Genomic DNA, 22,320 nt, shown 5'->3' with positions numbered 1-22,320 from the left:
CCTCTACATATTTCGATTAAAACAATCCTTCAATCTCACCATCATCGTTAACCTCGACATTCATGAAGCCAGCGTGTGTTGGTAAACCTGGAATTGTCATAATTTCTGCCGCTAAAGCATACAAATATCCTGCCCCTGCAGAGCACCTCACTTCTCTAATTGGCACAGTAAATCCAGTTGGGACACCTTTCAATGAAGGATCATGTGACAAGGAGTATTGCGTTTTGGCTATACAAATAGGCAATTTGTCAAAACCTTGTTGTGTGTAGGTTTCAATTTGTTGTTTTGCCAATGGAGACAACTCAATGTCCTTGGCTCCATACATCTTTTGAGCAATCTTGTTCAACTTGTTTTCAACTGTGTCGTTGACATCATACAAATACTGTTGTTCACCTGGTGGAGCTTGTTTGGCGGCCCTGACTACTGCTTCTGCCAATTTTTTGGCACCTAATCCACCTTTTGCCCAATGGTTCGATGGAACTGCATAATCAGCGCCAGCTTCCAAAGCCAACTTTTCAATCAACTTGAGTTCAGCATCAGAGTCAGTTTCAAATTGGTTGATTGCAACAACCACAGGAGTTTTGTATTGCTTAATGTTTGAAATTTGTTTGGCCAAATTGGCACACCCTTTCTCCAACAACGCCAAGTTTTCCTGGACGTATTCTTGAGGCAAAGACTGACCAGGTTTGACGTCGGGTGCACCTCCATGTAATTTCAAAGCTCTGGTAGTGGCCACCAAAACGACAGCATCAGGTTTCAATCCCGAGCTTCTGCATTTGATATTGAAGAACCGTTCACCACCCATGGTAAAATCAAAACCAGCTTCAGTGACTACGTAACCAGGGTGTCCGTTGTTGATTGGGTTTGAAGGTGAAGTCAACTTGAGCGCCACTTTATCGGCCACAACAGAAGATGCACCGATAGATATGTTAGCAAAAGGTCCTGCATGAACAAACACAGGAGTTCCTTCAACTGTTTGCATCAAATTTGGCTTGATGGCATCTTTCAATAATGCTGTAATAGCACCAGCAACTCCGATATCTTCTGCTGTGATGGCAGTACCGGTTTCCTTTTGTGTACCGATCACAACTTTACCAACACGTTCTCTTAAATCCTTGAGAGAGTTTGAAAGAGCCAAAATCGCCATCAATTCACTAGCAACTGTGATATCCATACCAGTCTTTCTTGGTGGGTATTTACTGGCTTCATTCTTGCCTTCACCAATCGTGATCTCTCTAACAAACCTATCGTTACAATCAACCACTCTCTTGATGGTGATGGACTCAGGGTCGATGTCCAATTTGGCAAACTTTTCAACCTCATCAGCAGTGAGGTCGTCAGGATTGGTTTTGTTAATGCCCAATTTTTGTAACCTTTTCAACATCGACGAAGTAAAACTTCTCTTGCCCTTTTTAGCTGGCACCAATCTTTTGTAAAATCCACCAATGCTTTTCGATGTGGCTTCGTGAAACATTCTTGTGTCAACAGCGGCACAAAGCAAGTTTTGAGCAGCTGAAATGGCATGTATATCACCTGTCAAGTGCATGTTGAATTCGTCCATGGGTATAACTTGTGCGTAACCTCCTCCAGCTGCACCTCCTTTAACACCAAAGGTAGGTCCCATCGAAGGTTGTCTAACATTGGCAATAGAGTTGTAACCAAACTGCGCACCAAGTGCTTGCGCTAATCCCATAGTTGTGGTTGATTTTCCCTCACCCAATGGCGTGGGAGTGATACCAGCAACCAAGACGTAGTAACCCTTGTCATCTGCCGATCCCTCAACTTGAGCGTCAAGTCTCTCAATAACAGCTTTGGCATCAACTTTGGCTTTGTAATGACCAAATGGTTCCAACTCCTTATCCAATAATCCCAACTCTTTTGCAACTTTGGTTATCACTTTCGGTTTCTGAGCCCTTGAGATATCAATGTCGGATGGCACCGGGGTCTTTAAGTCCAATGGAAGTGGTTTGAATTGATGCTCGTGTGCCTTTTTAGCGTGCAATATAGCAGCATCGTACACATTTGAGCACAACATTGCCACCGTCATTGGACCAACACCACCGGGTACGGGGGTAATGAAACCAGCCTTCTTGACCACGTCATCGTAGTCAACATCACCCACTAATTTCCTTCCGTTTTTGGCTGTGGGGTCTTCTTTGTAGTTGATACCAACGTCAATGACAACGGCTCCATCCTTTACCCACGACGATTTGACATACTCTGTGATACCAACGGCAGCAACAACAATATCTGCCTGGGATACAATGTCGGGCAAGTTGTTTGTATGACGATGACAGATTGTTACTGTACAGTCCTCATTTCGCAACATGGTTGCAACAGGAGTTCCAACAATATCCGACCTTCCTATGACCACCGCATTTTTCCCTCTCAAACTGATTCCAGTGGTCTTGATCAATTCCATGATACCATTAGGTGTACATGGTTTAAAGTGGGGTACTCCTCCCTTTTTTGACAATTGACCCACGTTGTAATGATCAAAACCATCAACATCCTTTTCAGTGACAACGGAGTTTGTAATCAACGTCTCATCAATGTGTTTGGGCAAAGGCAATTGAACTAAAATGGCGTGAACATAAGGATCTTTATTCAAACGATCAATCTCATCTACCAAATCCTCCTGACTAATATTCTCATCAAATTTGAGAAGATTTGCCTTGATGTTGGATTTTTCAGCAGCTTTCAATTTGGAGCGTACATAAGCTGAAGAGTCTGGTCTTGACCCAACTTGCACTATAGTCAAAGAAGGTTTGAATTTTAGCTTATCGAATTGCGTAGCGTCAATTCCATAATGGTCTTTGTTGTATTGCAAAACTTTTTCAGCAACGTCATTTCGTATTTTGGCAGCCAACTTGGTTCCTGATACAACGGTTGCGTTTAGTGCTAGTAATGACTTCGAAAAGAGCCTTTGTTGAGAAAACGTCAGTCTCAAAACACGGTGGGTTGACCTCAATCTCAACATGGCGTTTTTACGGTTGTCACGACTGTAGTCCGATGAGTCCAAACTTAAAAAAGACTCATTTGAAAAAAAAAAAAAAAAAAAAAGAAAAAGAAAAAGGTTAAAAATATTACTCAACCGTTTGTTACACAAAGCTGCTTACGGAGGAAGTTACAAATCTCTGTCACCGCGAACTATCAAGAGAGGGAATAAATTTTGATTAGTAGCTTAAGACAGAGGCAACTCGTTATTCATTCTGTAGATAGCATCACCCTCATTCACATTGTTCTTCCTTCTCTGTACTCACAATGTTTTCCTTATCGACATCGTCATTGGGTAGAACCAATGTAAGATCCTCGGCTGTCCTCAATTGATGCAACATCACTTGTGCACGTGAAACACCTTGCTCCTTTGTTGAAGCCAAACCAAGCTTACTCTTTCTTGTTGTTAGTCTTCGCTTGAGATTATTAACACTTTCATATTCATTTTCAACAGCAACTGTGTCCAAGTCCAAATCTGAGGGCGAGACATCAGGCTCCGATGTCTCAGTTAACAATTTGCTCTTTCGATTTTCTCTTTTTGTTTTGGCATGGTTAGAAGTGGACTTCAATTTCTCCAACAATGAATCGATAACAGCTGACGATTCTTCAACACTATCAACAAAGTTCTTTTCGTCAGCTTCTTCAACCGGAGTTTTGTTTGCCGATTCATCTTCAATTTTCCTCTTCCTAGCATCATAAACTCTTTGTTCTTCTTCCCTTTGTATATTGTCGATATGCGCTTTCTTAAATTCAGCCACAAAAGTGGAAATTTTTTGAAAAAAACTGTCTTTTGCCTTTGCATCATTTGGCTCTTCACCAAAATACATCATCAATGATTTGAAGTTTGACATTGTTCTTCGCATGCGAGATTGTACAAGGGCGTTTCTGCTTGTAGCGTTTTGCATTGGAACAGTGACGGTTTGTATAATCCGGTCAGATGGATGCAAATCCTTGTCTCTGCTCAATCTTCCATGTTGAAGTGAATTGTTTATTATTTCCACCTCTTTATTGAAGGCTTTACAGTCGGCTTCCAATTGTTCAATTGATACATTTTGAGTCTCAGTTAAAAACTCTAAATCATCAACAAAGGACCCATATTCCGAAAACGATTGCCTAATAATCTTTTCAATATAATGGAGAAAGCTCATCGAGTTCAGTTCATCCTTCATATACTTGAGCCTCTGCAAGGAGTCTAACTTGAATCCGCGAGCTTGTTTTGTTTGCTCATTCATAAAATTCCCCATGATTTTCATCACGCTCAATACCCGTTTGAAACCATCCGACTCCTTCACACACAAAATACCCAGATCAATCAAGTCCAATTTTTCTTTCAAATGAACATACTCTTTGTTATACGACTGTGTGAAAAGTAATGCTTTTGACCTAGCTCTCCAATAATGCTTGAGGTTGAAACACAATTCAAGATACAATCTGTCAGCTCGATCAAGTTCATTGGGATCTCTTTGTGGCTTTTTGCCTGTGCGAGGGTCACTTGAATACGGCAAAAGATTCTTTGCCAAACTATCACTCACTTCAACTAACGAGTCATTATTAAAGAATTCAATAACACTAATATTCTCCAATATGTCCGGGCTGCATCTTAAAATCTTCAAAACAAGCGCTTCATCTGAAACCCCTGCAAACATGTGCAAATTGATTCCAAATTGTTGTGCCAAATCTCTAGAAAGAAAGGATACTTTTGCTGTTTTAGAGTCGGCATTTGCTCTTCTATTCTTCTCCAATTCGGGAACTTTCTTCAGTGGTTGTGAAGCAGCAAAGATTTTCTCAATTTCGGCAAATATACCTTCGTCTGCAAGCTTTTCCAGAATTGAGGAATCCTCAACTTCGTTCCAAAAAGTCTTTTCAATATCGTTGATTTTATTCCAGTGTAGTTGCTTCAACTTCACTTTAGGTTTTAACGTAGTTTGAGGTGGTTCGTTGGTGGTACTTTGGTCACTCTCAGAAAGGGAAGTATCGGCAGATCCGGACACAGTTTTCAGTGTGGTCAAAAGTAATGATAATGGTGGTGGTGGTGGTGGGGGTGCACCAGGTGGTGTTGATGCAGATCCTACACTATCAATTGAGACAACCAGTGAACTAGATGTATCTTTTTGAGCAAGTGCAAATGGTGGCAAAGGCGGCGGAGGAGGTGGCGGAGGAGGTGGCGGAGGAGGAGGTGGGGCTATGGGCTCAGCTACTTGCATTCTGACCCCTGCAGTTTCTTCTGGTTTTGATGATGCCAAAGTCTTGTCTTTACCTTCCAATTTCAAGTCGACCATAAAAGGTGGAAGAGGTGGAGCCAGTGGTACATTCACTGACCTCGTAGCTATAGCTGCTCTTGTACTTTTGCCCAGGTCTTCCAAGAATGTAGGTACAGGAGGAGGTGGAGGTGCAATAACAGGCAGAGCCTGCGATAGAGCAGCCGTAGGAGACTCGTTGCATTTGGCTTGTTCAACGGCTTTGTCCCCTTCCTGGGAAGCACTTTCCGAGATTGAATTGTCATCTTTTTCTTGCACTGGTATGTTTGGTCTAGAATATAAAAGAGGGGGGGTGGGTGGACCACGAAAAGCTTTCTTGGATGTTTCGAGGTTGGTTCCGTGGAAATCAACTAAAGCTTCAATTTGATTATTTATCTCAACATCATCATCAGTTTCTTCTCGATTGCTAAGGTCTTCAAAAGAATGGTTGATATTCCGATTTCGGAAATTTTTAGCCTTGTCTTGTTCAAGCTGCTTTATTTGCCGTTGGAGCAAGCTGATTTGACGCCCAAGTGATTTGATCTCTTGCAAATGTGATTCATTATCTGTTGCTAGCTTGCTCTTGTTTTGCAATTCAGCATTTTTTGCAAGACTTTCATTTAGCTGCTTTTGTCGCTTCAACTCTCTCTTCAAAGTTTTGGTCTCAGCAATGGCATTGCGAGCAATAGATTCTGATGCTAAGGAGTCAATCAATCTTTCAACAGTTCCAGCTGAAAATGAGTCTTTTTCATTGAATAGGAGTTGCAGATGGGGACCAGTCTCGATTAAGCTATCAAGAAGTAAGAGAACCTTGTTTTTTAAGCCACTCGAGTTCAGCGAGGATTCAAGTTTTGCAATTTTCAGATACACTTGTTGAGCAAGTAGACTTTCGTTGTTTCTCGGGAAACTAGATCCAGATGTTTCTGGCTGCGACTGGTCTCTCAAATCGATTTCTCGTGACTTTTTCTTTTGACTGCCAAAGAGTCCATATCTGCTTAGCTCTTCCAAATCATCAGAGACAACAAGTGAGCTTGCCAGTACCGATTGTGAGTCAGTCTCGTCATCATGGTTCAGAATAGTCTGTGGTGTCGGTAGTGTAGGTAGCGTCTTGCTATGTCTCATTATCTTCTCCTCTTCATCTTCTCTTGCCAACCGTTCATATTTCTCCAATTCCTGATGGATCCTATCATCTTCAAACTGTTTGATTGTTTCAAATACAGAGAGTAGATGTGATTCTTCAAGCTCTTTTCGGATAACAATCCTCTTGCGTGCTGGCCCGGTCGTGTTTACAATAACATTAATCAATATGAGTGTGATGGTGATATAGTTTTTCAAATACGAATGGTCGCTTACCTTACTTCCCCAGCTTGCTGTTCTCAAAGAGCTCCCAAAAACTTCCAACCACGCTCTAAAATGTGATGTCTTCTTATTGCTGAACGATAAATCTCTTAAGTGATTGACTATATTCATTCGTAATTCTTTGTGGCCATTTTTCATCAAATTAACTAAAATCTCGGTGACGAGAAACCTGGTACTCATTCTGGTAGATGTTAGTGCTCCCATTAGTGATGTCATGATGACAGATTTACTTATAGGGGTATCATGGTCATTATTCGATTGTTTCAAGTATGCCTGGTTTTCTAATGCATTCTTTAAGCATTTGACGAGAAGGTATTCGTGATTGTATTCCTCATCTGACTTTATAACTTTTTTACTAATCAGCGACAAGTTCACCGCTAGAGCAGTTTCCCCCTGTAACGATAAGAAGCTTTGGGTCCATGTCACTTTTTCTTGCTGGAGTAACTTGTTTTCAGCTAGATGCTTCTCCAACTTGACCAAGCTCTTAAGATCAATGTCTTTATTTAAAAGTTTCCAAACGAACCAACCGGGAGAACCCTCATTTATCATAGTCTCTCGATGTTGTTGCGGTTCTTTTGGAAGAAAAAACGATCTTCGTCGCTTTGAAGGCATAGGAGCACTATCTGGTTTTGCATGTGAACTCAAATCAGGAGTCTTGGAGTGAGTGGATCTAACATTTTCTGGTAACGATACAGCGGACATTGAAGCGAGCGACATTCGACTCAAATCAAAAAAGCTATTTGTCTCATTTTCAGTTAAAAGAAGGTCCCATTTCCGTTCAGTCGACAGATTTCTCAAACTAATTTTAGCCTTTTCAGGAAACGCTCGTATCGATAGTAACTTTTCAAACAACTTTTCCACAATCTCCTTACTGGGTATCTTATTCTTGTTAATGGAAGCTCTTTCGAAAGTATCAATTGTTTCATTCTGTCCCTGTATCGTTGTCACATGTAATGAGGTGGGAGTTGGTTTTAACATATGCCAAGTGATTTGATCTTGTAACCTCTTAGTTAAATTGTCTTGCCAAAGCTAAAGTGATAAGTAAGTGCAAGTACTGATGGTAGCTGTATATAGTTCATCCAAATGGTATATGGATTTGCAATCTCTTATATTATGTGAATTCAACCGTGGGCAAAGGGTCTTATTGTCTTTTGTATATATTTCCCCTGGATCAAAATAAAAAAAAAAAAAAAAAAAATTTAATTAAAAATTAAATAATGATAAATTGTAAACAACACACTACTATCACACAGACCGACAGAAACAAAGAGAGATAGAATTCACATCTTGAAAACGTCGTGTCGTAGTATATATATCTACGACACTACGACGCGTACATTTTGTGATACTACCAAAAAATTGTAAACAAAACAAAATAGAAATGAGAAGAATCTACGCCGTGATTTTGTTTTACAACCAGCTTCATTAAAAAATTCACCCACCAAGCTCCATAGATTTCGAATGCCAACCAAAAGCAAAAAGCAGTCTACCTTGGGTCAACAAAGTATACTCGCTTATCTTGGCATTGATGGAAGTAAAGCCAACAACGACAAGCCCAAACAACATCACAACAAGCACATATCAAGGCAAAATTCGATATTGAGTGCCACTAATAACGATGATGGGTTTGGTGATGATTCAAGCTATGATACGTCAATTGACACAAGCATGGAAATGCTGAATTTCAAAAATCCGACATTGGAAAGCGCGGTTTTACAACACAGGGCCAATCAGTCTTTGTCATCGCAAAGAACCCTAAAAATCCTTGGGGAGTCGAACTTGGTCAACACCACTCAAAGCGGGAAAGATAACCTCAAAAGAACAAACAGCGATATACTAAGCACTTTTGAGGGTGGCCAAGCCAAAAAAGTTGCAAAGCTTACAAATTTTAAATCGCCAACAATTTCCCAAACAGAGGGAACCCAATTGAGTACAGAGCAAAAGCTGGTTATTGATTCAGTTCTTGCTGGATGTAATGTCTTTTATACTGGGAGTGCAGGTACTGGTAAGTCAGTGGTACTTCGTGAGTTGGTAAGGATCCTTAAAAGCAAGTATGGAGATAATATGGGTGTAACTGCACCAACTGGAATGGCTGCTTGTAATATTCAAGGTCAAACCATTTTCAAGTTTTTAGAGATTGGTCTTGCCTTTAAATCTGCGCCGGATCTTGCAAACATGATTAGAAAAAATCACCACAAGTTGAGTAAATGGACAAGATTGAGAGTTTTGATCATCGATGAGGTATCAATGATTGATGGGGCGCTATTTGACAAATTGGAGAATGTTGCTCGATTGGTAAGAAAATCTGACAAACCTTTTGGGGGGATCCAAATCGTATGTACTGGGGATTTTTATCAATTGCCACCAGTTGCTGTGAATCGAACTGCCCAATTTTGTTTTCAGTCAAAATCATGGTCTAAAGTTATTAACAAAAACATTGTTTTGAAACAGATTTTCAGACAAAAGGGGGATCACGATCTTATTGAAATGTTGAATGCACTTAGAACAGGGGAGTTGGGTGATGCGATTGTTGCTAAATTTAAAGACCTTTCGCGAACAGTACATTATGACGATGGGATTGAGCCGACCCAGTTGTTTCCAACCAGGAAAGAGGTGCACTCGGCCAACAGTGACCGATTAAAAAAACTATCCTCAAAAGCTTACGAATTCATGGCCAAAGACAGTCACAAAGGTGAACATGTTAAAAAACAATACGACCAACTTCTATGTGAGGAAACTTTAGTCTTGAAGGAAGGTGCTCAGGTGATGAACATCAAAAACATCAATGACCATTTGGTCAACGGAACACTTGGTACTGTTATGTTTTTCACCACATTGAAACTCTACTTGAAGATACTAGACATATATGGTGCAATTGAAGCAATGGACTCGCAGATGTTGAAAGAAGTCAAATTCATTACTTCGCGTATTGGTTCAGTAAAAAGTTGGACAGATGATGACAGATTGGTGTTTCAACAAGTTCCGGACGAAAGAAAGACTCATTTTGAGCTGCTTGTGCAGATGGCTGTCCTAGAAACAACAGCCAATATCTTACCAGTTGTTCTTTTCAAATTGAATGGTTATGACGAAGCTGTACTCGTTGATAGACAAGAGTTTACTGTTGAAACCGGACACGAAAATAGAGCGGATGGTAATCCATATAGAGCTCAATTACCCTTGTTGCTTTCATGGGCAATGTCTATTCACAAAGCACAGGGTCAGACCCTTCCTCGTGTGAAAATAGATTTAAACAGAGTATTTGAGAATGGACATGCATATGTGGCTATATCCCGAGCTGTGAGTAGGGAGACTTTGCAAGTAAAACATTTCAGCATAGGGAAAGTAAAAGCATCACCTATTGTGAAGCAGTTCTATCAACATCTAGAAAAGTAGATTAGCATATAGCAATTGAATCATTGCATGAAGTAACCGATGCGGTTTATCTGTAGAGGTAGCTGAGTTTTATGGGTCCACTTATATAACTTTATCTCTTAATGGTAATTCTGTGACGACCCTTTTAATTATGTCGCGTGCAACAAGAATCGAAATTGCGCAGCAAAATAATGCTTGCCTCGGATGAAATCAATCCAATCAGTTACTCCTACCCAGCAATAATGAATCAATGGTCGGAACCGAGCAAGAAGATATTTGAGACTGGAGATGTAAAGAGTTTTGAGAAATCCATAGCGTTTCGTGAACTAGTGCAAATTTTGAACAAGATCGTCTTAGCTGTGCAAGATATTAAGGTACCACCCGGAGTTTTGGATCCAGCTATAGTAACCAGAGATATCACGGTATTAGATAGTGACAACTCTGCCACATCGGTACAAGAGGCCCATGCATATCAAGAGAATGTGGGAGTCATGCTCAGGATACTACATGATCTTGAACAGACTATTGATGATACTCCCCCGGTCAAGGGACCCACAAGATTTGGCAATATAGCTTTCAGGACTTGGCATGAAAAAGTAGAGCACGTGTTAAACTCATTGACAACCTTACGCCCGCCCGCTGGACTAAACATAGACGAATTCTTGATTGAAGCAAGGTATTATCTTGCCAATTCGTTTGGCTCAAAGATTAGGATTGACTATGGTACTGGGCACGAACTTTCATATTTAGCATTCGTTGGAGCTTTGATGCGATATGATATACTCAAATCACCAACAGGAGAGGAGCTATTGGTCTTGTTTTCCAAATATTACGATCTTGTACGTCGTTTAATTCTCGTGTACAACTTGGAACCAGCTGGTTCGCATGGCGTTTGGGGTTTGGATGATCATTTCCATTTGATTTACATCTTGGGGGCATCGCAATTTTGCAATGACGCAACGGCGCCATCGGTGAGAAGCATTTTATCAAGGGATGTACTAAATGGCTACAAAACATCCAATCTTTACGTCAACGCAATTGCATTCATTTTCAAGTTAAAATCAGGTCCTTTTAATGAGCATAGCCCAATATTGAATGACATACATGTGTCTGTTTTTCTTTGGACAAAAGTAAGGCAAGGTCTTTTAAAAATGTATATGGTTGAGGTTCTTGGAAAGTTACCTGTAATTCAACATTTTTGGTTTGGTGACAAGTTGTATCCATGGGCTGACCTGACTTCAATGAAACAACTCCCCGTGAATTACAGCGAAGACGCAAAGAGTGCAAACACTACTATTGACAAAGGGAATAGTGCTGGAACGAGTGCTCCATGGGCCAAACCTGGTATTCATCAAAATACAACTTATACACGTAGGTAGATTCTAGTTTCTAGTTTTAAAGTTGAATGGTGTTCGACATAAAGGACAAGTTGAATTTCCTGAGCTCTTGAACCATTTGTACAAACATGCAGCATGGAATTTATTGTTGCATGTTTGACACGTTTTCGACGGTAATGATAAATCTTGATGCAAGATTGAATAACAAATTGCGCAATCTTCAAATCCTGAAAAATGTAGATTGATATTTTTGCAAAAAAGTTCAATGGCATCACTGATTGAACCGTTTTGTAAGGAAATAAGTTTCTGCGATGCCAACAACCAGGCTTTCCATCTATTTTCTTTTACTCCAACCCTCGCAGGTCCATCAATGACAACATTTTCCAACGGATAATGAGCAGGAATTTTGACCACCATCTCGAGCTTTTGATCGTCGACGAGATATGACGTTTTGATTTCATTAGATACACGATTTATTTTGATTGATAAATTATCCTCTTTTGCCAAAAGCTTTTGTTTCTCAGCTTCGACCTGCTCCAATACCTCTTTGATCAACGGCGGTGACAAATATTTACTGGTTATTCTCTCAACCTTCATTTGTAGCTGTTTGTCTCTGATTTCCTTAAACCAAAGTTGGACCTGAAATCCACAATACTTGAGGCATTTATAGTACACGTGAAGGGCGAGCACTTTCAACTCCTCCTCACGACTCGAATCTTTGAACATGTATCTTATATCATAGTCGGTAACACTTTCAATTGGGAATGTTGACAAAAACTTGTTACTAAAATCCACATGATCAAAAATGTAGTACAAAAGTGTTTGGAAATCTTTGCCTTCCAACACTTCATTCAAGTAATCATTTTTAATTGACAAGGTGACATCTTTGAAAAAATCGGTGATTACGAGCCACGATAGCATATACCTGAATATGTCTGCAGTTGAATCAACTTTAAATTTTTCCGCAATCTCCAAAACAGGTGAAGGTAATTGCGCTTTCTTATTCTCATCTTTAGATAGTTGATACTCAATGACAAAATCGTCCTTCTCTTCCTTGTACAATTGCAACAAATAATAGCTGCTGAGTTTTTGCTTTGTAAGGGAGACTGTTTTGGCGAGAACAATCAATAACTGAGACTTGAATCGTTGTACAAGTTTTGTTGATATTTTGGAAAGTTGAAGAGCTCTCTCCAAAATTGTGTCCACCAAGTAAGCAACTTGACTGGCATTGTTGTCATTCGGAGCAGTAGCGAGCAATTCAATCAATCTCTCGTCCTGTAGCTCCAATCCATTAGGGTTGCGCTTCAACATGCTTGCATAAACTTTCAAGGTATAGTACTTCAAATCTACCCTATCATCGGCCATATCGAGGTTATCAGCGATAATCTTGTTGACCAAGTCAACATAAATATCAGGTAAGGTATCCTCAACTGTAAACAAATGGCCTAGGAAGATGAGTACTTGAATTCTTATATTGATAAATTCAGGATCGTATGCGATTGACGACTCAAACCAATCGTCAATCTGTTTCAAAACCATGGCTAGCTTTACTCCGGGGAAAACGTTTTTCAAGCCGGTCTCTTGATTGAGAAAAGAGACAAGTATCGTTATCCACTTCAATCCCAAGGTAGTGATTTCGCTTTCCCTTTCGACGGCCAAAATCTCGGAGAACGCATAATTTCTGGCACGCTCTAGAGTTTGCGAACCGAGAAAGTTTTTTATACCATTAACAAAAGCAACGCTTTTCAATGGATGCTTCAATAACTGGACATAGTTGATCTTCAATGATTCAAATTGCAGAAGACTCATTTGCTCCGATGCATTTTCAATAGTCTTTGTTAAACTCCTTCCTGCGTAGAAAGCAAAAAGGTCATTGCCTTTGGTTACCAAAGCTAATGGATTCTCCTCGTTGTCACCAATCAAATCTGCGATGCACTCCGTGTGTTTCTCTCGAGCATGTTCACCGACGACCTTCATCAAAATGATTTCCTCCTCCTCGCTAACGTTTTGGGTGAAAACATAATCTGAGACGAGCTCCTTGCTGATCTGTGTCAACACTTTCCACTTGGGGTTATCCATTCTCAACTCAACGATGAGTTTTGCTAAGATTACTGCTTCCTTCGGTACAGCTTCCGATCCATAGTTACACAAGTATACAGCCGGACCTAATGCATTTGCCATAGCAATTTCAAACGGTTCTATCCTGTTGATGAATTGCTTTAATTCTAATTCAAATACTTCATACAGAATCGGTGCCTCACGGAGTAGTTCTTCAACATCAGTCAACTGTGTTTCAATTGAACAGGTGCGAAGGTGCATCATCAAGGACGCATAAAACGAAGCTTCATATTGACGTAATGCTTGCAAGAATTTTACCAGTTGCTTCACGTTTCTCCAAGCAAATTTTATTACATTCTCGATACCTAGCTCGATAGTAACATCAATGGAATTGGTTTTCAGGACGATGGTAATAAATGCAAGAGACGATTGTTCGTCCAAACCTTTTATTACATCACGCAAGGCTTCTTTGTCTCCAGATACTAATAATTTTTCCAAATATTCTGGCTCAGCCAGATCGCGCGACTTTTCTCTCGAATAATGATATATATCAGGGTAATCTGATTCGCTAAAATCAAAATCAAATGACTTGACAAAATCATCTCTTTTTTCAACGTTCGTTACCAAAAGATTTGCGAATGACTTATTCAACAACTCTACCAACTCTCTGTCAGTCAAAATCTTTTCGGAGAACACTTGATTCAAAATCTGTCTTGAGATGACGTATGACGTACCTAAGTGCTCCGGCAATTGCTTGACAAATGCTTCCATCGTTGGCGTAATTGTATCATTCACCGCCAAGTATGCACTGACATAGCGCCCAGCAAGAACGATATCCACTTCTTGAGTATTACATTGCTTCACCGCCAATTCTACCAACTCGGTAGCTTGATCTTTGAGATTCAGCATTTTCAATAACTCAAAAAATCGAACTAAATATTCATCAGTGTACAATGTGTCTTCAATATGCTTTTGAATCTCGCATTGAATTGCGCATAAAGATTCCCTCAACAATACCTTGTTCTCAAAATCCCTAAACTGTGATATTAGCTCTTTGTCAGTTGATTGAAACCTCGATTTTTTGGAATTCAAAACATTGTTTAAAATCAATTTCATGTTCTCGACCTTGTTTTCGTCAAATAAATCCATCACCTTCATTGCGCATCGCAAACAGGATGTTTTGAACATTTCACGATTCTTTACAAATTGCTCCATAAAGATCTTTGTAAAGAACAGAGACTCTTCTGTGTCCCTAAAATCGATTACCTTTTTATCATCCAGTTTGAAATCTGTAAACAATGTAGCGACTACGTCGTAGTAACTAGGATCTGAGTCACAAGGTCCTAAACGGATATAGCTGTGTAGTCTTGAGGAACTTTTGCTTCCACCTATGTCCCAAATTGATTTGCTCAACTCCCAATGCTTGGGAAATCTTGTGAGTTGGATCAAAACTTGCCAGAACGGGAGAATCACCGGGGCGTATACAATTGCCGGTTTATTCTTTGCAAATTTCACTTTCATAACTGCTTTGGAAATTGTTTTATACAAAGCTTTTTGATCCATTGACTCCAAAAGGAAATTCTCTTTAGAACACGTTGACAATATTAACGTCAATATACATTTAAATAGACGCAAATTCATCGTATCTTCTTTCACACTGTGGACAAATCTTTCCCATATGACATCCAGGTCCAAGATCAGCTCAATAGATGTAACTAATTGACATTTCTTGTAAATCTTCAAAAGCATATCAATAGAGACCATCAAAGTGCGGTCGTACTTAATCTGAATTTCTGAGTCAGATAAATACCTAGGATCTGACAAAGTTTCTGGAGATTCAATAGTGGCAACTGAACCGACCAAGTTTATAATCTGCTCCTCAAAGATCTCCCACACTTTTTCGAATTTGGTCTCATCGCCTTGAAAATTGTCGAGCAAAAGTCTCGCTGCTGTTCTTGAAACGCTTTTATCTGGGTCCATGGTACCCATGAGCCAAATTGGCATTGTTATTTTTAAGTACTTCCCATATCTTTTTGAGCCCAAGATTTTCAAGAGCGTGCCTTGAATTTGATGAGTCATTGCCCTCACATCTTTGGAATTGTCAAGGGCAATTTTGGGGTACAACTTTACCCAACATACGACTGCGATGTCGTCAAACTCCGTCGATTTTTCTTCAATAATCGAAAGGAGATCATTGAGTGCTTTTTCTTTTGTTTTGGGATCTTTCTTACTTAACGACTTGAATATTATGGCAAGGTCTGCATTAGACACTGACAGAAAATCGGGCTGGTTGGTGAAATAATTCAAAGTGACATCTAATCCCGCGCTTCCTAAATTTCCCGTGAATCCTTCCTTGCTTGTCTCCATTTGCAATTAGGTTGAATGTATATGTAATCAGAGGAAGAGTGAAAAATTGTAGAGATTTTTTTTTCTCTTTCTCTCTTTGGTATATGGTCTCGTTTGCTAAAATACGTCATTGCGTCGTGACTTTTGTGTCACTCTATCTACTTACCAATCCGGATCAAGAAATGGGTTGTTGTTGATATCTTTCTTTGATTTAAGGAAAAAGTCAAGTTTCCTTTGCCCTTCAACCACGGTTACTTGCTTTTTCGGTGATGGTTTGTTCACTTTTTTCTTGGTTGGCAGACGTTTTGGAGGTGATATCGATGGTTTTATCTCAAATGGTATAGGTTGTGACAAATTGAAGTACCTGCTTGACTTTTTGATTGGAGAGTTGTCCAATTGATCTAATGTTGTCTTTTGCTGCAGTGAAGTTTTGCTACCTTTACTGCGAAATTTCTCTTTCTTCTTTTGAATATACTGATCAAGTAGTTGAGGATAGTATACTTCAACCAATGATTTGGGAACCCAGATGTAGCTAATTGAATCTTCATCACCTTTTCTCCTGTGAGGTGATTCAATAACTCTTCTTGCTTCGACCGACATGGGGAATGCGTTACGAACTTCCCGTTCGTCGTATTTAAGCATGACTTTTCCAATACCATCCTCTAATTTTTCATTGGTAACTTTTATCATACTGGCATATGAGGCCAATTTGAATATGATATATTTGATTTGCCAATTGTAAGTTTTGGGAACAAATAAGTAGTCGGTGCTCAGCACTATCAAAGCTGAGTCGCCGTCAAAATCTATCTCCTCTATTTCGCTCACACGTGAAAGCTCCTCCCTCATTCCCGACCCCAATCTTATTTGAAAATTTATCGAAAGCTCTCCCGAGCTCAATGTCCAGGGCAAGAATACCGGTAACCTCGTCTGTACTAGTGGGAAAAAATACAATAGCACGAAATATTCATCAAATTCAAACCGTTCCGTGACAGCAAAACCACGTCCAAAAATGTCGCGATTCGAGCCACGCAACAGTTCATTGAGTTTCTCTAACAAATCGGAAAATAGCGTTTCTCTTTCTTGTTTATCTTTCTTAGCATCCCAAGGAAAAACCGAATTAACACCCTTTTTGACAAAGCAAGCTTCTAGTTCCTCAGAAAAGTCTGGTGGTGGTTCAGAAGGTGTCAAATCACCACGTTTTGCTTCTTGTAATTCCTGTTTGGTCAAGGATCGGTTGTAAAACTTTCCAAACAAAGTACCGCTTAGCGCCAAATTTGTCGCATTCTTAATGCCCATTTTCTTAACTCCTGATGAGTAGTCACCCCTTCTTAATGTGGCCAAAAATACCAATCTGGATCTAGTTAATCCGGTTATTTCTTCAACCTTGCTCATATTCACTGGAGTGACGTAATATTTTTGCTTCAAAGTGGCCAGCTTCTTTGTTGGTGAGTGTCCAATGTCTTCAACAAAGCGACTATAATTTCTCAAAACTTGAGTAGCGCCAAACACCAAACTATCAACGTCATTAGTTATTACGAAGTCCACAATTCCCAACTTTTGTAAGTACGCGCATTGTGCCTCTGCTTCTCCTGTAGCTTGGACAAACTCAATGCTATTAAGTTTCAAAACATCTTTTAGGTGCTGGATAAATTCTTTGGGTTCAGAAAAGTTTTCCGTACGGTGAAGCTTTTCTAGTTCTTTCTCATGATCCAGTGGCTTCCCAGCTCCAGATTTGTCGGGTTTCAAGATTCCATCAAATACCACCATCACCGATATATTCAAACCAACCAAGGCAAGAATCTTGGACATGAAATTTTGTGTCAAAATGGTTTCTTTATCATTTTCGGGAATGGAGCTGTGATCTGCGTGGAAGATAAATATGTAGGCATCAATGGCTACTCTTGGGGGACGACCAAATTTTGTAATATATTGGTCAACCAATTCATCAATGGTTATTCTCGCGTCAAACGCCGGTCGCAAGACCTCCCATAGTTCAGGGATACCCATTTGTGATCGCTTTCTACGCTATTGAGTTTTGCAACTTGGTGCAATAAGAAAGGGAATTGTGATATAAATAATCGCTACTTTTTTTCCAGCTTTATTTACAATTTTTCCATTTTGGGATTTTAAGCTCAATTAGACGTATGACGTATTGGTGTGGCTCCAGCAAAACTTTTCACATAAGAACTCCTCATAGAAGCTAAGGCGTCGAGATAAGTTATTTTATCGAGTTTGGCCATCCTATCGAATTCAAGAAAGCTGATGGACACTGCGTTACTTTAGGCTACGCGTCGGGGAACTGAAAAAAGCCCATAACTTTTGAGGCATCAATTGAGCTCAGTCGTCGAGTATTGTGTTATTTCTTGCCTTTATGATGAGCTTCAATTCGTATTCTGTGTTTTTGCAAGTCGCTCTACTGTGTGCTTTGAGCTGTCGATAAAAAAGTCGGCATACAGGGGTTCGTATCAGTCGTTGCACACAGACGCAGCATCACCAAAAAAAAGAGAAAAAAATCTCCGCTCAAACATACTCCATTGTCGTCAGTTTATCACCACGGACTTTTCAAGATCATTCATCAAGCCTAGCGCAACACGATGGAGGAGAAAGCTGGACAGCTACTATGTGGTGGTTTCCAAGGCACTAAGGTCACCTCACAAGCATACAAATTGATTGTCGAACACAAGATCTCATCAATGATATTGTCCCGTAAAAATGCAGTTAATGTGGAACAAATGTCAAAGTTGATCAAAGACCTACAGTACATCGCATACACCCAAGGTAACTACAAGTATCCACTCATGTTTGCCATTGACCAAGAAGGTGGGATTATGAACTCATTGTTTGATCCCGATTTCATTACTCAGTACCCCAGTGCCATGGCAATGGCAGCAACCGGTGACCCACAATTGGTGTACGAGATATCCAAAGCCATAGCAATAGAGTTGAAAATGATTGGTTTCAGTATCATATTGGGGCCTGTATTGGATGTGGTGACAAAACTTTCGCACCAACTCGTGGGAGTAAGAAGTTTTGGGACCACGGTTGATGATGTACAAAAGTACGGTCTGATGTGTGCAAAAGGTTTACGAGATGGGGGCTTGTTTACGGTGGGGAAACACTTTCCTGGTATAGGCAATGCAACTGTCGATTCGCTACTTGAGTTGCCCATGATGGGCGACACTTTGAGTCAAATTCGACAAAACAATGTTGTACCTTTTGCAAAATTAATTGATGCAGGTTTATTGAACGGAGTAAGTGTAGCTGGTTGTGGGGTGCCAAATATTAGCCCTGACGAGACGCATGCGTGCTTATCACCAGTTATTATCAATCAACTATTGAGACAAGAGTTGGGCTTCAATGGGTTTGTCATTAGTGAGTGCTTGGAGATGGAAGCATTGTATCACTCCATCGGGTTGGGTCAAGGAGTAATTCTAGCCATTAATGCTGGTTGCGATTTGGTAATGGTTTGTCATGACTTGAAGTTGCAAAATGAAGCCATTGAGTCGATAAAAAAGGGTATTTTGAATGGCAACTTGGACGAAGATGTAGTTGTCACTAGTTTTGAAAGAATAGAAAAGCTACAAAAACAATTGCCGACTTGGAAAGAAATTTTTCCCGATGGTATAGCATCAGCACAACAAAGCCCTACTTTGTTCAAAAATGAGTATCCGGAACAATGGAGGCGACATCAAGAATTGGCATCGTTGGCCTATCAAAAGTCAATAACCTTGGTGCGCGATTACGGTGGCTTGCTTCCATTGTCCAAGCACTACGAACAGACATCGGAAGTTGAGTCAATATTGGTATTGAGTCCTTTGCTAAGTCCAATCTCACCAACACAATCAAAACCAGGTAAACTTTTTACTGGCGAAGAAGTGTTCCAAAGTTTTGGTAAGTTTCTATCCAAGCATCCACTTAATACGAGAAAAAAATACGTTGTCTTGCATACAACTTACACCGCGAATGGTTTGACGCCACTCCACGAGTCATTAATCGATAAAGCAAACGTTGTTGTTGTGTTTACTAGTGAAGCTGCGCGAAACATGTATCAAATTGGTATTGTCAAGTACATTTCAGTACTATGTGGAGCAAACCCGTCCTCATTTGGAGGAAAACGGTCAAAGCCAGCCAATCCTTTGCGAAAGCCATTGATTGTGGTTGCCACGCTGTCGCCTTACGACTTTTTCTATGATAAATTGATGGGCAGTGTGTATATTTGTTGTTATGATTACACAAGTAAAGCATTGGAGAATGTTGCTGCTCTACTAATGGGTGACTTTGAACCACAAGGGTGTATACCGGGTGAGCAACGAAACGCCACAAAAAGACGACACAGTCACGATGAAGTTAATGCCAAACAAATCAAAAGAAAGTGGTTGGTTGATGAGTTTGATATGGCAAGGGATTTATCTGGTTTGATCAAATTGTGGAAAGAAATTGAAGGAGGGGAAGATAGTGTCAATATGCAAGATGAGCAATATTGCAAAAGATTGGGGGGTCTTTTATCCACCTCTAATCAAAAGCATTTTGTTGTGCGCAATTCGTCATTAAACATCCTATATGGAGCTGTGTTGACGTGGTGTGATGGCACTATGGGACACATACTCTTCATTGTTGTTGAAAAGTCCAAGCGGTTGCATAGCATTGGTAAAAATTTGAATGCTAGAGCAGAGCGATATCTTACAAGAGAAAAGAACTGCAGCGAAATCAGGTTGGGATCTTCTTTCCCCCTTATTATGTTTCCAGGAAATCTAAGTACTGGTAGCAATTTGTTTTTGAGACGCCTTGGATGGGAAAATGACAAATCGCCAAGAAAGTGGATTTTGGTGTTGAATGAGTTGAGTGGGTGGCTGGTACCGGAACGTATTCTAAAAGAGTTGATGATTGTTGGTGTCAGGTTTGATGTATGTACTGGACAAAGTCAGTTGGAGAAATTGATTCAGAAGGGAAACCTAACACCTCAGTATAGGGCTTTTTACAAAGAGGCCATCAAAAACATACCGTCGAGACTGATACATGAGGTTAAAATTATCATTGCATTGGAACCAAGTTCGCAAAACGTGATTGGCAGTGTTATATTATTCACCAATAAATCAGAGTTTTCCAAATTCTTCCCGTTCATTGATCAGTGCATTAGTGAGGACTTGCGAGAGAGTAGTATTGCTGCTCCTGTAATAGGAGGGATCATTGCACCAGTAATTGATCAACTGTATGCCAACTTGGTGGATATCTTCAAGTACGGTTTGATTTGTAGTGCCATCACAAAGTTGAAGAACTACATACTCGACGAAGATTCATTAGATCAATGCATCATGTGTGATGTTGTTGATGACGAAAAAACAATAACAGGTATACGCGATATCGGGTTTGAAAAATGGAAATACTACTACGATTATTATGATAAGAAGGCAACTCAGTGGAAGAATTGATATGGTAACGGCTAATTGTATACATTGTAGATAGACGACGGATAAAATTCCACAATCTTTCACCCGCGCGTCGGAATTTTTATGTCGAGTAACCGTCGTGACATATTTTTTTTTTCCCACGTTAAGGAAGAGCCGTTTGTATGAGATTTCCGATTCTAGAACTAATGAGGTTTTGTTAAAATTTCGAGCCCCTTTTTGGTTTGCCGACTTGGCAAAGTCTATCACCACGAACCTTCATGATCGTGCGTTTGATAAATCGCTTTAATTTTTCAATTATATTAGTTCTAGTGACCCCGGTGTTCTACGTAATAAAGCTTGCGATTAAAAGACGACCGGAGAGGTGAGAGGAAAAAAAAAAGAATTCTAAAACGAAAGCGAAAATGCGGGGAACAAACTTACAAGAAGAATTGAGTTTTAGCGAAATAGGGGGAGCATAAATAATTAAATACGAAATGGCACATCTTTCATCTCATGTCATTGAAATTGAATACTAGTCATTTTGGGCGACAACGTTCTAACCCAACGTTTTTTCGACCTCTTAACTGTTGTGGAATCTTTCATCAATTGTTTGCATGTGCTGGTGTCAAGATTACACAAAGAGTCCCTGGACCACCGGAAAAAATCGTAACAACTCAGCCTATTCATTTCCGTGAATACTGTTAAGGAGCTTGGGTTTACAAACAATTGAAGTGTGTCGCAAGCTGCCTTGATAAAGAAAAGCAAATGCTGCTGCAGCTTTTAAAAGTAACGTGTTTTTCTTCGTTACTAAAATATTTTTTTGTTGGAAACTAAAAATCTGCAACACTGTTCACTTGTACGAGTTTATTGCAAAATCAGGCTACTCTTTTCATTCGGAACAGGTGGATACTTAGAGCAGAATCGGCTAAACTACGCCAGTTCCTCTCGCTAACGTTAGTCCCTTTCGTGGCTGTTCTCAAAATCGTTGCTGGCTGCGTTACAGTAAGCTTTTTTGTGTTTCCAAATTTTTCGACCTCGGAAAGAATCGTTATCCCGGCATGGAGGATGTCGGAACTCTTAAACCTTCTTACCCCATATTTCGTTGCTTTTGTGCAAGTGTACACGACCGATCCCGGTAGTTTCTGGTTGTACTCAACAAGAATCAACACCAAGGGAGGGGTGTCTTGACAAGACTAGCTGTTGCTATAAGCTGCGGTAGACAGTGAG

General features: G+C 40.0%; 7 protein-coding genes across 7 annotated transcripts; 3 read left to right on the top strand and 4 right to left on the bottom strand. All coding sequences in view use genetic code 12, as the record gives it.

Moving 5' to 3' along the window:
• Nucleotides 1-16: 16 nt before the first annotated feature.
• Nucleotides 17-2,980, bottom strand: MIS12 (Mis12p; the record flags this gene model as incomplete). Its single annotated transcript, XM_036807892.1, has 1 exon — nt 17-2,980. One exon carries the CDS (start codon nt 2,978-2,980, stop codon nt 17-19), a length of 2,964 nt encoding a protein of 987 aa, XP_036664683.1.
• A 250-nt stretch (nt 2,981-3,230) lies between these two features.
• BNR1 (Bnr1p) lies at nt 3,231-7,571 on the bottom strand (the record flags this gene model as incomplete). The annotated part of the gene is made up of 1 exon (XM_036807891.1): nt 3,231-7,571. One exon carries the CDS (start codon nt 7,569-7,571, stop codon nt 3,231-3,233), a length of 4,341 nt encoding a protein of 1,446 aa, XP_036664682.1.
• Nucleotides 7,572-8,054: 483 nt separating this feature from the next.
• Nucleotides 8,055-9,986, top strand: CPAR2_800580 (uncharacterized protein; the record flags this gene model as incomplete). Its single annotated transcript, XM_036807889.1, has 1 exon — nt 8,055-9,986. One exon carries the CDS (start codon nt 8,055-8,057, stop codon nt 9,984-9,986), a length of 1,932 nt encoding a protein of 643 aa, XP_036664681.1.
• Nucleotides 9,987-10,156: 170 nt separating this feature from the next.
• RRD1 (peptidylprolyl isomerase) lies at nt 10,157-11,344 on the top strand (the record flags this gene model as incomplete). Its single annotated transcript, XM_036807888.1, has 1 exon — nt 10,157-11,344. The coding sequence occupies one exon, from the start codon at nt 10,157-10,159 to the stop codon at nt 11,342-11,344; it is 1,188 nt and encodes a 395-aa protein (XP_036664680.1).
• A 3-nt stretch (nt 11,345-11,347) lies between these two features.
• Nucleotides 11,348-15,727, bottom strand: CPAR2_800560 (ubiquitin-protein ligase; the record flags this gene model as incomplete). Its single annotated transcript, XM_036807887.1, has 1 exon — nt 11,348-15,727. One exon carries the CDS (start codon nt 15,725-15,727, stop codon nt 11,348-11,350), a length of 4,380 nt encoding a protein of 1,459 aa, XP_036664679.1.
• A 141-nt stretch (nt 15,728-15,868) lies between these two features.
• Nucleotides 15,869-17,713, bottom strand: CPAR2_800550 (crossover junction endodeoxyribonuclease; the record flags this gene model as incomplete). Its single annotated transcript, XM_036807886.1, has 1 exon — nt 15,869-17,713. One exon carries the CDS (start codon nt 17,711-17,713, stop codon nt 15,869-15,871), a length of 1,845 nt encoding a protein of 614 aa, XP_036664678.1.
• A 587-nt stretch (nt 17,714-18,300) lies between these two features.
• On the top strand, nt 18,301-21,135 carry NGS1 (Ngs1p; the record flags this gene model as incomplete). Its single annotated transcript, XM_036807885.1, has 1 exon — nt 18,301-21,135. One exon carries the CDS (start codon nt 18,301-18,303, stop codon nt 21,133-21,135), a length of 2,835 nt encoding a protein of 944 aa, XP_036664677.1.
• Nucleotides 21,136-22,320: the final 1,185 nt, after the last annotated feature.

Source organism: Candida parapsilosis, contig 005807, assembly GCF_000182765.1.
Source record: "Candida parapsilosis strain CDC317 annotated contig 005807".
In the NCBI taxonomy this organism is placed as follows: Eukaryota; Fungi; Ascomycota; class Pichiomycetes; order Serinales; family Debaryomycetaceae; genus Lodderomyces; species Lodderomyces parapsilosis.
This window is presented reverse-complemented; position numbering and strand designations above follow the sequence as displayed.